General features: G+C 51.7%; 1 protein-coding gene across 15 annotated transcripts in view; it reads left to right on the plus strand.

Moving 5' to 3' along the window:
• Positions 1-16,636, plus strand: part of col16a1 (collagen, type XVI, alpha 1) — a 618,256-nt gene that overhangs the window by 26,645 nt on the left and 574,975 nt on the right. For all 15 annotated transcript variants that reach the window (XM_070899262.1, XM_070899261.1, XM_070899260.1 and 12 more), the window contains exons 2-3: positions 10,189-10,308; positions 14,457-14,528. In XM_070899262.1, the coding sequence (XP_070755363.1) occupies positions 10,227-10,308; positions 14,457-14,528 (154 nt within the window). In that variant the 5' untranslated portion in view covers positions 10,189-10,226. The remainder of the gene's footprint in view (positions 1-10,188; positions 10,309-14,456; positions 14,529-16,636) is intronic.

Below are 16,636 nucleotides of genomic sequence, written 5' to 3' on the forward strand. Positions count from 1 at the left end.
CTCCCCTCCCCCCGTCTCGCCCCCTCCCCTCCCCTCCCCCCCGTCTCGCCCCTCCCCTCCCCTCCCCCCGTCTCGCCCCCTCCCCTCCCCTCCCCCGTCTCGCCCCCTCCCCTCCCCCCGTCTCGCCCCCTCCCCTCCCCCCGTCTCGCCCCCTCCCCTCCCCTCCCCCCGTCTCGCCCCCTCCCCTCCCCTCCCCCCGTCTCGCCCCCTCCCCTCCCCCCGTCTCGCCCCCTCCCCTCCCCTCCCCCGTCTCGCCCCCTCCCCTCCCCTCCCCCGTCTCGCCCCCTCCCTCCCCCGTCTCGCCCCCTCCCCTCCCCCCGTCTCGCCCCCTCCCCTCCCCTCCCCCCGTCTCGCCCCCTCCCCTCCCCTCCCCCCGTCTCGCCCCCTCCCCTCCCCTCCCCCCGTCTCGCCCCCTCCCCTCCCCTCCCCCCGTCTCGCCCCCTCCCCTCCCCTCCCCCCGTCTCGCCCCCTCCCTCCCCCCGTCTCGCCCCCTCCCCTCCCCTCCCCCGTCTCGCCCCCTCCCCTCCCCTCCCCCCGTCTCGCCCCCTCCCCTCCCCTCCCCCCGTCTCGCCCCCTCCCCTCCCCCGTCTCGCCCCCTCCCCTCCCCTCCCCCGTCTCCCCCTCCCCCTCCCCTCCCTCCCCCGTCTCGCCCCCTCCCCTCCCCTCCCCCGTCTCGCCCCCTCCCCTCCCCTCCCCCCGTCTCGCCCCCTCCCCTCCCCTCCCCCCGTCTCGCCCCCTCCCCTCCCCTCCCCCCGTCTCGCCCCCTCCCTCCCCTCCCCCCGTCTCGCCCCCTCCCCTCCCCTCCCCCCGTCTCGCCCCCTCCCCTCCCCTCCCCCCGTCTCGCCCCCTCCCCTCCCCTCCCCCCGTCTCGCCCCCTCCCCTCCCCTCCCCCCGTCTCGCCCCCTCCCCTCCCCTCCCCCCGTCTCGCCCCCTCCCCTCCCCCCCCCGTCTCGCCCCTCCCCTCCCCCCCCCCGTCTCGCCCCCTCCCCTCCCCTCCCCCGTCTCGCCCCCTCCCCTCCCCTCCCCCGCCTCGCCCCCTCCCCTCCCCTCCCCTCCCCTCCCCCCGTCTCGCCCCCCTCCCCTCCCCCCGTCTCGCCCCCTCCCCTCCCCCCCGCCTCGCCCCCTCCCCTCCCCCGCCTCGCCCCTCCCCTCCCCTCCCCCGCCTCGCCCCCTCCCCTCCCCCCGCCTCGCCTCGCCCCCTCCCCTCCCCCCGCCTCGCCCCCTCCCCTCCCCCCGTCTCGCCCCCTCCCCTCCCCCCGTCTCGCCCCCTCCCCTCTTACCCTCGCCCCCTCTCTCATCCCCACCCCTCCCCCTCTCTCATCCCCACCCCTCCCCCTCTCTCATCCCCCCCCCCTATCCTGTCCCTCACTTGGCTTCAAACTGAGCAAAAGCCTCCAAGTGCGAGAGCCAAGAGAAATGGCAGAGGCTGCCAAATCACTTTCAGCATGGCTCCTCAGTGTTTAACCTCAAGTTTGTCTAGAAGTCCTTTGCCTGCTCTCAAAAGGCTCGCCACTAACAAACAGCAGCTTCCCTGTAGCAAAAACCGAGAGCTTTGTCAATCTCTCCACAAGTCACTGCGGTTAGTCCAACCAGACACAGAGCCCTGAGCATCCCCAAGGAGCTGTGTGCTTTAGCCTTGGCCCAATTCTTCACTCGAGAAATCTCTGGAATGTTTACCCTGTGTGACTCACACCAATGGGAAGCATTTTTTTAACCTTAATAAGCTAAAAAAAATCATATGTTTTATTAAAAAAAACAGAGGTTAATGCATGCGAGGATCGCATAGAGACAATTCCTTTTATATTCAGTATTTAAATAAATTACTGAGACTGACTGATGTCAGGGTGGGGGTGGGGCACACAGTTGGCCTCAGTGCCATGTGCAATCTTACTTTACAGTGCACTCTTTCTCAAACACTGCAAACAAAATGTTTTGTGTCACTGTACTTCACTCTCGGGACGTGGGCATCGCTGGCATCGCCGACATTTAGTCCACAATCCCAGGTACAATACAACTGAAGGGCTTGCTCGGTCACTTACATAAGAACATAAGAAATAGGAACAGGAGTAGGCCATACGGCCCCTTGAGCCTGCTCCATCATTCAATAAAATCATGGCTGATCTGATCATGGACTCAGCTCCACTTCCCTGCCCGCTCCCCATAACCCTTATCCCCTTATCGCTCAAAAATCTATCTCCACCTTAAATATATTCAATGACCCAGCCTCCACAGCTCTCTAGGGCAGAGAATTCCACAGATTTACAACCCCCTGAGAGAAGAAATTCCTCCTCATCTCAGTTTTAAATGGACGGCCCCTTATTCTGAAACTATGCCCCCTAGTTTTAGTTTCCCCTATGGGTGGAAATATCCTCTCTGCATCCACCTTGTCGAGCCCCCTCATTATCTTATAAGTTTCAATAAGATCACCTCTCATTCTTCTGAACTCCAATGAGTATCGGCCCAACCGACTTGAAAGGCAAGTTCGGAGTCAACCACATTGGTTTGGGACTGGAGTCACAGATAGGCTCAGCCCAGGTAAGCAGGCAGATGTGCTTTACTGATTCCAGATTGTTTTTAAACTGAATTCAAATTCTCAAACAAAAATAAATTGCATTCATTTAACGCCTTTCATGACCTCAGGATGTCCCAAAGCACTTTACAGCCAATGAAGTGTAGTCATTATTATAATGTGGGAAACGTGGCAGTCAATTGCATAGGGTCCCACAAGGAGCAATTGGTTAATGACCAGGTAATCTATTTTAGGGATTTTGGTTCAGGGATAAATATTGGCTAGGACTGTGGGATCAGCTGTTGTTATCAATTCTGCTTTGATAGGCAGGGAGGCAGGTTTTACAATGTTAGCAACCCCTGTGCCCAAGGAGATGTAGAACTGGCCACAGCTCCTGCTCCTCATTGCTATACGATGACATAGTGCTGGAAAGTGCAGTGTGAATGGAAACAGTATTAGGCTCGGCAGCGATCTGTGCTGCTGGGCCTTGCTGTCCAGGGGATCCCTGGGCTGAGTTAGCTAACTTCCTCAGAGGCTGTTTTGGGGGACAGGTCAACCTCGGTCTCTGCTTCTAATCGCAATCTGTAAAGTCCTGCTGGAAAGTGTGTGTGTGCATGGATATTGGGTGAGGACGTGACCAGGCCTGGCTAGGATTCCCCTCACTCACTCTCTGTGTTCAACCATGTGGGGTGGCCACTGTTTACAGGGTCGCCAACCCTCCAGCATTGTCCTGGAGTCTCCAGGAACTAAAGGTTTGTCTCCTGGACACAACACCCAGGAAGAAAATCCATGGTGGCATTGAACAAAGTGTGTTTCCTTTCATTTTTGTTGAACACTTCCGCTTATAGTTAGTTATTAGTGATGGAAAAGAATTGGAGATGGGGAAAGAGGCTGTTTGATTGGGTGGGAGGTTGGAGGTGAGAGGTCACGAGGTGCAAGCTCCAGGGTGACATCCAACCAGAGTTGGTAACCCGGTGAGGGCGAAATCTGGGCACGTGATCAATGATCTCCATTGGGCTGGGGCAAACTGAATGATGCAGAATGGGTGAAAGCGTTTGAATGCTACGCCTCTGGTCAGAGCCTCACTAACTGGGACAGTCCCAGGTGCTGCGACAACGTGTCTTTGTGCAGTGCCTTTAATGTAGGAAACAGGTACTTCCCAGCGGAGAGAGGATCCAGGACCAGCAGGACAGCAGATGGAGAGATCATCAAAAGCAAAGCTCAAACAATGGGTTTGGCAGAGGCCTTTACAGGGAATCCCAAGGCCGAAGGGGTTCAAATTGTGGAGCCATGGTGGATGAAATTATAACCAGCCATTCAGTGAATTAGAATGAATGGGTGTTAGCGTCATGAAATCCATTGAAGGCCTTAATAGGAACCATCTGTTTTTGGCATGACCCATTTCTCAAGATTACAGGACACTGGAGGACACATTAAAAAGGAAGACTTGCATTTATATAGCGTCTTTCATGACCACCGGACATCTCAAAGCACTTTACAGCCAATGAAGTACTTTTGGAGTGTGGTCACTGTTGAAATGTAGGAATCGCGGCCGCCAACTTGCGCACAGCAAGCTCCCACATACAGCAAAGTGATAATGACCAGATCATCTGTTTTTTTGTTATGTTGATTGAGGGATAAATATTGGCCCCAGGGCACTGTGGAGAACTCCCCTGCTCTTTTTAGAGGCATTAACAAAATTAGGTTTTTCATTTTCTTTAAACACTTTTCACTTATTAGTTTATAAATGGGGGAAACAAAGGCTGCTTCACTAACAGTCAAGGTTAATCCAATTAGGTAACAAGGAGTTGGTTCCCCTTCTAATTGGCCGTGAGAAGGCAGTGCGCCTGAAGAATGGACCAATGGTGGGACTGCGGGGTGGGGCGGTCTGCAGTGGGTGATCATGTGATGAGATCTCCAGGAATACACCCAACCAGAGTTGGCAACACTAGACCAACAGGTTGTATTCTGGATTGATAACTGAACCTAAAGGATCCCAGGGCATTATTTCAAAGAAGAGCAGGGGAGTTCTCCACAGTGCCCTGGGGCCAATATTTATCCCTCAATCAACATAACAAAAAAACAGATGATCTGGTCATTATCACTTTGCTGTATGTGGGAGCTTGCTGTGCGCAAGTTGGCGGCCGCGATTCCTACATTTCAACAGTGACCACACTCCAAAAGTACTTCATTGGCTGTAAAGTGCTTTGAGATGTCCGGTGGTCATGAAAGACGCTATATAAGTGCAAGTCTTCTTTTTTAATGTGTCCTCCAGTGTCCTGTGATCTTGAGAAATGGGTCATGCCAAAAATAGATGGTTCCTATTAAGGCCTTCAATGGATTCCATGATGCCAACACCCGTTCATTCTAATTCACTGAATGGCTGGTTATAATTTCATCCACCATGGCTCCACAATTTGAACCCCCTCGGCCTTGGGATTCCCTGTAAAGGCCTCTGCCAAACCCATCGTTTGAGCTTTGCTTTTGATAATCTCTCCATCTGCTGTCCTGCTGGTCCTGGATCCTCTCTCCGCTGGGAAGTACCTGTTTCCTACATTAAAGGCACTGCACAAAGACACGTTGTTACAGCACCTGGGACTGTCCCAGTTAGTGAGGCTCTGACCAGAGGTGTAGCATTCAAACGCTCTCACCCATTCTGCATCATTCAGTTTGCCCCAGCCCAATGGAGATCATTGATCACGTGCCCAGATTAATCTTCAGTTTTTGTCCCGGAGATTAATCTTCAGTTTTTGGAGACTCAATAATAATCCTGGCAGGTTGACCACCCTACAACAATCTCCCATTGTGCCATCCAACTGTAGCGTGAATGAGTCAAGGGGTTCACCTCAATTGCACAGCCTTGTTGAGCATTGTCGGAAGTTCTTCCTGACATCTGTCCTCAATTCACCAACTGGTTGAAGCTCCTGTACAGTACACCGTGGGTAAAGGGGAATGATTCACTCCCGCTTGGCACTGTACAGCCCGCGTGTGTCCCAGTGTCAGCTCCTGTACATGTACAGCACACCACGGGTAAAGGGGAACGATCCATGTGTTTCTGGGAATGGGGGGAGGGGAGAGAGTGTTTCTGGGAATGGGGGGAGTGGAGAGAGTGTTTCTGGGAATGGGGGGAGGGGAGAGAGTGACCCTGGGAATGGGGGGAGGGGAGAGAGTGCCTCTGGGAATGTGGGGAGGGGAGATAGTGTCTCTGGGAATGGGGGAGGGGGAGAGACTGTCTCTGGGAATGGGGGGAAGGGAGAGAGTGTCTCTGGGAATGGGGGGAGGGGAGAGAGTGTCTCTGGGAATGGGGGGAGGGGAGATAGTGTTTCTGGGAAGGGGGGGAGGGGAGAGAGTGACCCTGGGAATGGGGGGGAGGGGAGAGAGTGTCTCGGAATGGGGGGAGGGGAGATAGTGTCTCTGGGAATGGGGGAGGGGAGAGAGTGTCTCTGGGAATGGGGGGAGGGGAGATAGTGTTTCTGGGAATGGGGGAGGGGAGAGAGTAACTCTGCAAATGGGGGAGGGGAGAGAGTGACTCTGGGTCCAGGCCTATGTTCACGGCCTTGTTTGAGTTGTCTGCCTCTGTAATGCTGGTGATCAGTTTTACTCACTTTCTCGGTTGCCCTGTATATGGAACTGTGCCCCAGTGAGGGTGGATATTAATAGGGAGAGGCCAGAACACGCAATGAGCTCGATGATCAATGGGGCACACGTTTAGTCTCTATGAACAAATCTCCAGTCAGCTAAAGGCTGGAGCCTGTGAGCTGCAGTCAGCATGATTTACAGATAGCCTCGGTGAATTATAATGGCTGTCAGGCTTTCTGTGCACAGAGCTCTGTGTAGATGTATTTAGCAGCAGCTCTCCCAGATCTGGCTGATCACCAGCGTCAGGGAAGTTCGCCACTAAACTGAGTGCGAAAGCTGGATCCTCCTCACACACTGAGAATCGCTGCGATTTAAATCTCCAGCTTGGTCTGATGTCAGTGTTCTAGACTGCACAGAACACCATTGATTGGTGGGCTGGTTACCAGGGTGAGGCTGGGAGGGTTCGGTCCCATCACTTGTTCAGAGGTCAACCTCCTTCCTCCTCTGGGTCACATCACACTATGAGTTTGCCTGAGACTTTGAGTGGAGTATACGGAACAGACTTTATTGATGTACAGTAAAGGTGATCGGTCTTTAACCGCATATAGAGAGTCACCTTTTCGGTTCCTGTATCTCTCGAGTACACTCTGAGATACTGTCAAAAACCATCATCCTTTATACACCATTGGCCCTGAAATTCCAGTTTGGCCTTCCCACGGATATTTTAGAGAAAAAAATATGTACCTACCTTAAGCTGGTGCCCATGTTGGACTTTCCGATGTTGTGGCCTCCTTCGATTCGCAGCACGTGCACGTCGACGCGTGCGCAGGCCTCGAGCTGGAGTCACATGGCTCTGGGCAGCCAATCAGGTAAAGTATCATAGTAATAGGAGTTCCGCAGGGTCCTAAACTCCTAAATAAACTTACGCCTGTAAAAGTAAGCTATGTGCCTGATTTTTCAGGCGCAAGATTTTTGAGGACATTTGTAAGCGTAAATATCGGAAATTTCCACTTACAAGTGTCCTCGCTCCCGAGATGCGGCCATCTGTCAAGCCAGAAACTTGACAGATCAGAAAAGCCGGTTTTCCGGGTCCGTACGTGCTGGAAACCGGCATTTCCGATGCCTTCCCGAGTCTTGAGGAACTCCATATGGACCCGGGGAGGCCGGGATTTCAGGGCCAATATCTTGTCTACATCAAAGGGAACTGTCACAGAGAGGCCTGGAGGATGTACCTACTTCTCCAAACCTTTGTAAACAGACTATGTAAATAGTTTGCAGTTGTTTACTTCAAAACCAGTTCCCTTAAACAAGACTTCCTGACTCAACATTTGCTTACGTCTTTGAAGTAAAAGTTGTGCCAACTGCTGTCCGTATCGAATGGATATTAGTGCCCGAAAACTCAGCCACTCATGGGTGATGTCAGCAATAACGCTTATTCCCTTACACAAGCACTTTACATCTCAGAAAACAAACAATGCCTTCTCCTCACAACACTTCACAGATATTCTGTTTATATCTTGGAAAGCCCATTGCTTTAAGATACAAAGATGTTCGACAGTTAACCCTTAACTCCCCAAGTTGTCCATCATCCATCTCTCCCAAATGTGTAACATCAGAGAACACCCACAATCCGCACTCACTGCCCGCTCCCAGCTCCTTTACTCAGTTGAATTAGTGCCAGGCAATGGTTGGGGAGCACTCGCTCCTAATTTGCCCAATGAGTTATCCTTCTTCTGAGACTTGAGCACATCAGCTGGGATGGCTGGTTGTGAGAGCATTAGACTGAAGATCTCAAACTCCTTGGTTCAATCCCGGGTTTCGGGAGGTTTGTGGAGCAAACTTGTGGGGCTGTATGACCTACGCCTGCTCCTAACTCCTAGCTTCTAATCAAGGCTGACACTCCAGTGCAGTGCTGAGGGAGTGCTGCACTGGCAGAGGTGCTGTCCTTTGGGTGAGATGTTAAACTGAGGCTCCGTCTACTCTTGCAGGCGGATGTAAAAGATCCCAGGGTACAAAGAAGAGCTGGGTAGTTCTCCCCATTATCCTGGCCAATATTTATCCCTCAACCAACCTCACTGAAACAGATTATATGGTCATTTGTCATATTGCTGTTTAGTGGGAGCTTGCTGTGCCCAAATTGGGTGCAGCACTTCCTACATTACAACGGTGAGTACACATCAAAAGTACTTGATTGAGGGTAAAGCTTTTGGGGACGTCCTGAGGTTGTGAAAGGTGCTATATAAATGCAAGTCTTTCTTTGTTCAATAAGCTTTGTTTTGTTTGAAATTCTGAGATGAAGGTTATAGCCTCGAACACAGGATTCCCAACAAGACTGAAAGAGTGTGAGTTAATGCAGGTGGCCAGTTGTGGGTTTTAAAGGCCCCAGAGTTTGTAGGACAAATGTAAGATCAAAGGTGAGGAGCTTAGAATCATTGCTAGTACAGCACAGAAGGAGGCCAGTCGACCCATCGAGTCTGCACCGGCCATTCGCAGAGCAGCCCAGTTAGTCCCACTGCCCCGCTCTTTCCCCATATTCCTGAAATGTTTTCTCCTTACAGTATTTATTAATTCCCTTTTGAGGGTCACTATTGAATCGTTGCATAAAAAAAGTATTTCCTCATGTCGCCTCTGGTTTTTCGGTCAATCACATTAAATCTGTGCCCTCTGGTTATCCACCCTTCCACCATTGGAAACACTTTCCCTTTATTGACTCTATCATGATTTTGAACACCTCCATCCAATCTCCTCTCAGCCTTCTCTGCTCCAACAAGAACAACCCCACCTTCTCCAGTCTATCCACGTAACTGAAGTCCCACAGCTATTTTAAGTAGAACAATAATCAAGTGCCCCCTGACTAAAGGGGGGCACTAAAACCGACATACTTAAACAAATCAAACTTTAGACAATAAACTTGAATCAAATTAAAATTGCCGGGGGTGATGATGCACTCCAGTCTCTCCGGCGCCCACCTCTCGCGGAAGACCGCGAGCGTACCGGTGGACACCGCGTGCTCCATCTCCAGGGACACCCTGGCTCAGATGTAAGCGCGGAAGAGAGGCAGGCAGTCAGGATGAACGAGCCCCTCGACCGCCTGCCTCTGAAGTCCCTCATCCCTGGAACTGTTCGAGTAAATCTCTTCTACACTCTCTCTAAGGCATTCACGTCCTCCCTAAAGTGCGGTGCCCAGAATTGAACACAATACTCCAGCTGGGGCCAAACTAGTGTTTTATACAGGTTTGGCATAACTTCCTGACTTTTGTATTCTAAGCAATTCCATAAAGTCAGGGGGCATTTGGGGGCGGTGGGGGGAGAGCAGAAAATGTAAAATTGCACCAAACTCTTCCAAAAGGCAACCCCTTCACTCCATGGCCTTACATTTAAAGGGCCGGATTAAAAATGGTGCATTTTACTTCACAATTTATAGATTTCTTTTCATAAAAAAATTATAGGAAAAATAAACAAAATTTGGCTTCATAATAATCAAGAAACAAATTGCACAATCACTTCTCCAAAGGTATCACTTTCTAACTTCAAACCATTTGCCCAATTTACAGAGGTATTGCTGGGAATTTTAACCCCCGAAAACAGGTGGGTTTGTGTCGGGTAGGATGTAAAAATGTTCAAAAGCTCAAGCCCGACCCCAAGCTGCCTGGAGCCCGCCACATTGGGCTTTAACAGCAGCTCGCAGGAGGCGGAGGCTGCCCGCCTCACCTTTCTTTCTCACATTAACCCTGGCTGGCCAGATTTGCCCAGCCGCGGGAAACCCGGCAGCTGAAGTGAGGCAAGGACTGCCAGATCCAGCAGGCGTCTGCCTTCCCAGCACCGCTCTCCCCCAGTCCACCCAGCTAATCTGCCTCCCCACTGCCTCCCCGATCGCAACCCTCCTGGAATCACACCCCCTCACACACGACTTTTTTTTGAACGCGATGCCTGAAAGGGCGGTGGAAGCAGATTCAATAGTAACTTTCAAAAGGGAATTAGAGAATCACTTGCATTTACAGGGCTGTGAGAAAGCACAGACACGAGGGGCCGAATGGCCTCCTGTGCTATATGATTTGTGGCTCCTAATAACCTTTCTCTTCACCTTGCCTCTCCTGCAGGTGATGGTTAAGCGTTGTTGACAGATATTGGTGCGGAGATGTGGACAGTCTGGATCGCCCTCCTGTGGGTGTCGGTCAGAGTGCAGCCATCCAGCGGAGGGGCAGCGGCAACACACAAAGGTAAGGCCTTATATATTCTGACACATCCTCACTGCTCGCCAGGTTCCCCCTCCTCCCTGCAGATGCCGACACCATCGTGGGCTATCATTCCACAAATCCCGGCAGTATTCCAGTATCCAAGCCATTCTTTACAGGTGAGCAAGACAGTAACTGTCGACCCGTTATTCAACGGTGCAGTGCATCCCTCCAAGCTCAGTCCTGTCCTACTCGACACCCAGCAAGGGTCAGTAACCACAGAGCAGGGGTTTGTGATCGGGGTCAGGGGTCAGTGATTGGGGTCAGTGATCGGGAGCAGGGTTCAGTGATTGGGAGCAGGGTTCAGTGACCGGGAGCAGGGGTCAGTGACCGGGAGCAGGGGTCAGTGATCAGGAGCAGGGGTCAGTGATTGGAAGCAGGGGTCAGTGGTCGGGGTCAGGGTTCAGTGATCGGGGTCAGGGGTCAACGGTCGGGTTCATAGGTCAGCATAGGGAGCAGGGTCAGTGATCGGGTGGCGGGGTCAGTGTTTGTGATCAGGGGTCAGATGCAGCAGTCAGGGGTAAGTATCCAGGGATCTGGGGTCAAATAACAGTGATTGTGGTCAGGGGCCAGTGATCGTGAGCAGGGGTCAAGGGTTAGTGATCGAAGTCAGGGGTAAATGATCAGGGTCAGTGGTCAGTGATCGGGGTCAGGGGTCAGTGATCGGGGTCAGGGGTCAGTGATTGGAAGCAAGGGTCAGTGATCGGGATCAGGGTCAGGGGTCAGTGATCGGGGTCAGGGGTCAGTGATGGGGAGCAGGGGTCAGGGATCCGTGATCGGGAGCAGTGACCAGATGCATGGGCCAGTGACCACCTTAGGGGATGGAAACTTTCCCAGAAGACCAACCTGCCAGTGATTTATATTTTTATATTATACTCATCTACCTTCTGTACATCGTAAGCAGCATGCCATAGACAGGGCTAAGTGATCCCACAATCGACGGATCAGATGACAAATCTTCGTATTATCCGCAAACCTTCTCCCAACACCTACATTCAGGTCATTAATGGAAATAATAAAAATTAATGGCGCAACACTGATCCCTGCGGGACATCACTGGTCACTCATCTCCAAGCACATCCACAGCCGTTACTGAGCAGTTACTGCGTGAGGGAATGTAGCCAGATCTTAATCCACTGGAACCGCTTCCCACCAATTCAATTCACCTAAACCTGGAGTGGGAATGTGACTCCACCTAAACCTGGAGTGGGAATGTGACTCCACCTAAACCTGGAGTGGGAATGTGACTCCACCTGAACCTGGAGTGGGAATGGGCAGACCACCTGAACCTGGAGTGGGAATGGGCAGACCACCTAAACCTGGAGTGGGAATGGGCAGACCACCTAAACCTGGAGTGGGAATGGGCAGACCACCTAAACCTGGAGTGGGAATGGGCAGACCACCTAAACCTGGAGTGGGAATGTGACTCCACCTAAACCTGGAGTGGGAATGTGACTCCACCTAAACCTGGAGTGGGAATGGGCAGATCACCTAAACCTGGAGTGGGAATGGGCAGACCACCTAAACCTTGAGTGGGAATGCGACACCACCGAACAGCACTGTTGGAAAACCTTCATCTCACGGACTGCAGCAGTTCAAGATGGCAGCTCATCACTGCCATCTCAAGGGCAACCAGGGAAGGTCAATACATGCCGGGCTTGCTCATGACAGCCACATCCAAAGAATGAATAAAACACACACCTGTCGCTAGTCCCATGGGAGTAGCCTTCTCCTGCTGCGGGAGGCTGAGGAATTAGGCGGTGACCTGCCGGTTTCCGTGCTGCAGTATTCCCGATCGTGCGTGTCCTGTGGACTGAGCTGACAGTGGCCTGGGGAAAGTTTCCAGTCTGAGTTCAGGGTTAGGTTAAATGATTCGGAATGACTGGTGGGTGTAAATCAGAGATCAGCCAAGCAAGTTCTAACTCGCATAGAAGGTAGAAAACTCCTACCATCTGTGAAGTGCTTGTTAGCGACACAGAAACCTCCACTTTTAGTGAGGATTAGCTGGCGATAGGAATCTAAACCCTGTCATTTGGAGATTGTAGGTAAATGTAGTAATGAAATGTGTATTTTAAACTGTTCCTGTACTGGGACATATAGGGTTGGAGAGAAAGGGGGCAGAGAGAGACAGAGAGAAAGAAGCGAGAGAGATAGAAAGAGAGTGCAAAACACGGGGAAACAGAGAGAGAGAGCTTGAGAGAGGGAGGGAGAAAGACAATGAAAGACAATGAGAGACAATGACAGACTGAGAAACAGACAGAGAGCAAAACAGAGATCGACAGAGACATAGAGGGAAACAGAGAGAGAGAGGGAAAGAGTCAGAGAGCGGGGAGAGAGAGAGAGATAGATAGGGAGAACAACAAAGAAAGAGATAGTGGGAGAAAAACACAGAGAATGTTGTGTGGGGAGGGTGTGAGAGTTGGAGGAAGAGCTCTGGGTGAGGAGAAGAAATGAAGAAATGAGCAAGCTTTGCATTTATCCAGCTGCTGATCACATCACTGAGAAACATCACACCGATCTTTACATACAATAAGTGGCTTTGAGGTGCCGCAAGTGTTATAAGGGTAAATGGGGTTGCAAAGGGCAGAATACCTGTTTCAGGCGCTGGCTCTGGACGCCTACTTTTTGCCGATCATCATCATCATAGGCGTCCCTCGAAATGAGGATGATTTGCCTCCACGCCAAAAAGGGATGAGTTTACAGGTGTTTCGATGAAGGACCTAATATTCCAGATCCCGAACTACATCCTGAAGGGTGGAAGATGCCGGTGCATGGATCTTTTAACGTGTGGTGACCGTTGCACACCAGCCACCACACGGGCTTGACAGAGCTCGGTCTTGGTCCAGTGGCAAGGATTAACCAAGATTAACTGGAGACCTGCTCTGCTGCATGGACCTAGTGCGCAACATATCACAGTGTGGGCTGGCCCGTGCTGCCCCTGGGCCCTCACCTCTTCTGGCCCCCAGACTCACGCCTCTCCTGGGCCCCGATCACATCCCTCTACAAACTCTTGCCGCTCCTTCGCCCCTCCTGCTGTGCCTGCCCGCACTGCAATCAGCGACCTGGCTTCGCAGCTGTTGCCCTCCTGCAGCAGCACGTGCTTCTCCCTGCAGTGGTATACCGCCGCACGCTGCTCCCTCTGATGGCCCCGGCCTACTGATGGTCTGGCAGGCCGCGACCGCGCTGATTTCCGGGCCGGGCCGGGCCGCTGCACGCTGCTCCCACCAATCTTTTTTTTTGGCAATACCAATATAGCCAGTGGCGCACATCTGGCTTGTAATGAGCGGGCCCTTCCTGCCTGCCATATTGGTGGCTTAGGCAGCAATTTAATGCCCCAAAAATGGGTATGGCATATCGGAATTTCTGGGCAATTGTATCTTGCCTGTTATATTTTAGGTACTTGGTTAGGATACTTAAGTTTAGACTCTGCAGCCTAGTCATAATGGCCTTTTACTCTCTCTCCATTTCCAATGGTCTTTGTTGGGTTCGGCACAGTTCCAGTCCGGTCAGAACAACTGCAGCATATTTATATCAGTGTCGAGATGATCCATCCTTCACTTTAAAGCATCTCTTGTGCAGGGTCACCAGAGGATCCTGAGCTATACTACAAGGCTCAATGGCCTAAGCCACAACTTGTATTTATCTTGGTATATCGAAGCATGCCTCCCAGTTTGTACTGTGGGAAATCATCCAATGCCGGTCAGTAGACAGAGCAATAAACTTCTGGGCAACTACTGGTTCCCAGCTAGGCTCGCCAACCTTCCAGGGTTGTCCTGGAGTTTCCGAGAATTCCAGGGTAATCTTCTGGGCACTGCTTCCAGGAAAATTATAGGGGCATTCTTCCATTTACATTGAACACTTTTGTTTATTTGTTATAAAAATGTCGGAGATGGGACAAAGGTTGTTTGACTGAGAATCAAGAATCATCCAATCAGGTGACAGGAGCTTGCTGTACACAAATTGGCTGTCACAGTTTCCTACATTTCAGAAGCACTTCATTGGCTGTGAAGCGTTTTCCGACGTCCTGTGGTTGTGCAAGGCGCTATATAAATGCACGTTGTTTCCTTCTATATAAAAGTGTAGATTGTTAATGTAATGGTGCTTGGAGTCACTCATGGACCTTGCTTCTCCAGATATTCCGTGCCCTCGTGTACATGGCGATGGATGGAAGTTACAGAATCAGGAGCGATACGTCAATGTTTCAGGTAGAGTATCTCCCTTCAGGGTCACTGACCAACCGTCAACATGGGCCACAATCCCCCCCTGACTTTTGCTGCAAACCCATTTGTTAGAATCCTGTGCCACACATGGCATGGGATAGGCCGTCAGCAGGCACCGCCCACAACGAGTGCCATGATCTCAGTCAGCCCAGATCTATGTACCTGCCCCTCAGGTCTGCTCATTCACTCCCTAACTTCCGCCTTTGATGTCCTTGTCCCCATTACAACCATTACTCTCTCTCAACCTGGTCATCCCCCTTGGTACAACTCCCAACTTCGCTCCCTTAAGTCAACAGACACAGATTTGAACATTTATGGCAGACAACTAGTTTAGCCATTCATCTCCAGATCTGGCTGAACCACACAATGCACCATCGAGTCCTGCTCTCGTCTGCCAAAACTGCTCACTGTTCCAGGATCATCCTGAAATACAAAGATAACCCTTGGCTTCACTTCCCAACTACCAACTGGCTTCCTTAAACCCTTCTCCCCTGCCCCTTCTGTTCTCATCTCCAACTTCAAATGTGAGGAGCTCACAGACGTCTTTGTCATGAAGATTGAGACCATCCGTTCGGCCGTCTCTGCCTCTTCCTTCCATTCCCCTAGCCCACCGGGCAAAACTTCCTCTAAAATCTCCCCCCTGCCCTAGCCCGGACCTCGTATCTTTCTCCAGTTTCTCTCCGATCTCCCCTCATGCCCTCTCCAAGCTCACCTTATCCACAAGACCCACATCCTGCTCCCTCGACCCTATTCCCACCAACGGCTGACCACCCAACTTCCCTTCCTGGCCCGCAGGTTAGCTGCTCCCTCTCCTCAGGTACTGTCCTCCTCTCCCTCAAATCTGTCGTCCTCACTGACTCTTCAAAAAAACCATCTTTAACCCCTCTGTCCTTGCAAACTATCGCCCCATCTCCAACCTACTTTGCTCTCCAAAGTATTTGAACGCATTGTGGTCTCCCAAATCCGTGCCCATCTTTCCCGCTATTCTACGTTTCAATCCCTACAATCACTATCTGCCCACTGTACCAAAACGGCTCTTATCAAAGGTACAAATGAGATCCTTTTTGTGACTGTGACAAACGATCGTTCCTCGTCCTTCTCAATCTGTCTGCAGCCTTTGACATGGTTGAGCACACATCCTCCTCCAACACTTCTCCGAATGTTGTCTAGCTCAGCAGATTGCCCTCGCCTGATTCAACTTTTATATGTCCAATCATAGCCAGAGAATGTCCTATAATGGCTTCTCTTCCCACTCCGGCACCATCACCTCTGGAGTGCCCCATGGAGCTGCATGGTGCTGTAACCCTTGCCCATGTATTTGTTACCTCCAGACTTCACTATTCCAATGCTCTCCTGGCTTGCATCCCATCTTTCACCCTCCATAAACTTGAGCTTATCCAAAGCTATGCTTCCTGTATCCTAACTTGCACCAAGTCCCGTTCAACCATCACCCCTGTTTTCGATGGCCTACAATAGTTCCCAGTCCAGCAAGGCCTCGATTTTAAAATTCTCATCCTTGAGTTCAAATCCCTCTATGACCTCACCGTCCCCCCAACTCTGGAACCACCTCCAGCCCTCCAACCCTCCGAGAACTCTGCGCCCCGAGAACTCTGGCCTCATGTACATTCCCACTTCCTTCATCCCACCTTCAGCCATTGAGGTCCTCAACTCCGTAAATCCCTCCTGAAACCCCCTCCGTCTCTCCACCTCTCTCTGCCTTTAAGATGTTACTTGCGACCAATGCCCCCGTAAGCTGCACTGCCTGCAGTGTGCCACCCATTCCAGTATTTGTGTATACATGGTACCGACAGGGTAATATCCAGTGCACGGCCGGAATGGGACCTTGCCGGACTGTGCAGCCGCACAGCTTCGCGGGAACATTGCTTAACCCTGCTCGTTGACCAAGCTTCAGTCACGCCGCCTCCTCCTATCTCCTTCTTGTCTCTCTGGGACTTTTTAATCTGATAACGCTCCTGTGAAGTGCCTTGGGATGTTAACGGTGCTATATAAATGCAAGTTGTTGTTATCTTTTCATATTCCTAAAATTCACAATTTTACAAAGGGGAGGTGCTCATATATGAGGACCAGATATA

Source organism: Pristiophorus japonicus, chromosome 14, assembly GCF_044704955.1.
Source record: "Pristiophorus japonicus isolate sPriJap1 chromosome 14, sPriJap1.hap1, whole genome shotgun sequence".
Lineage (NCBI taxonomy): Eukaryota > Metazoa > Chordata > Chondrichthyes > Pristiophoridae > Pristiophorus > Pristiophorus japonicus.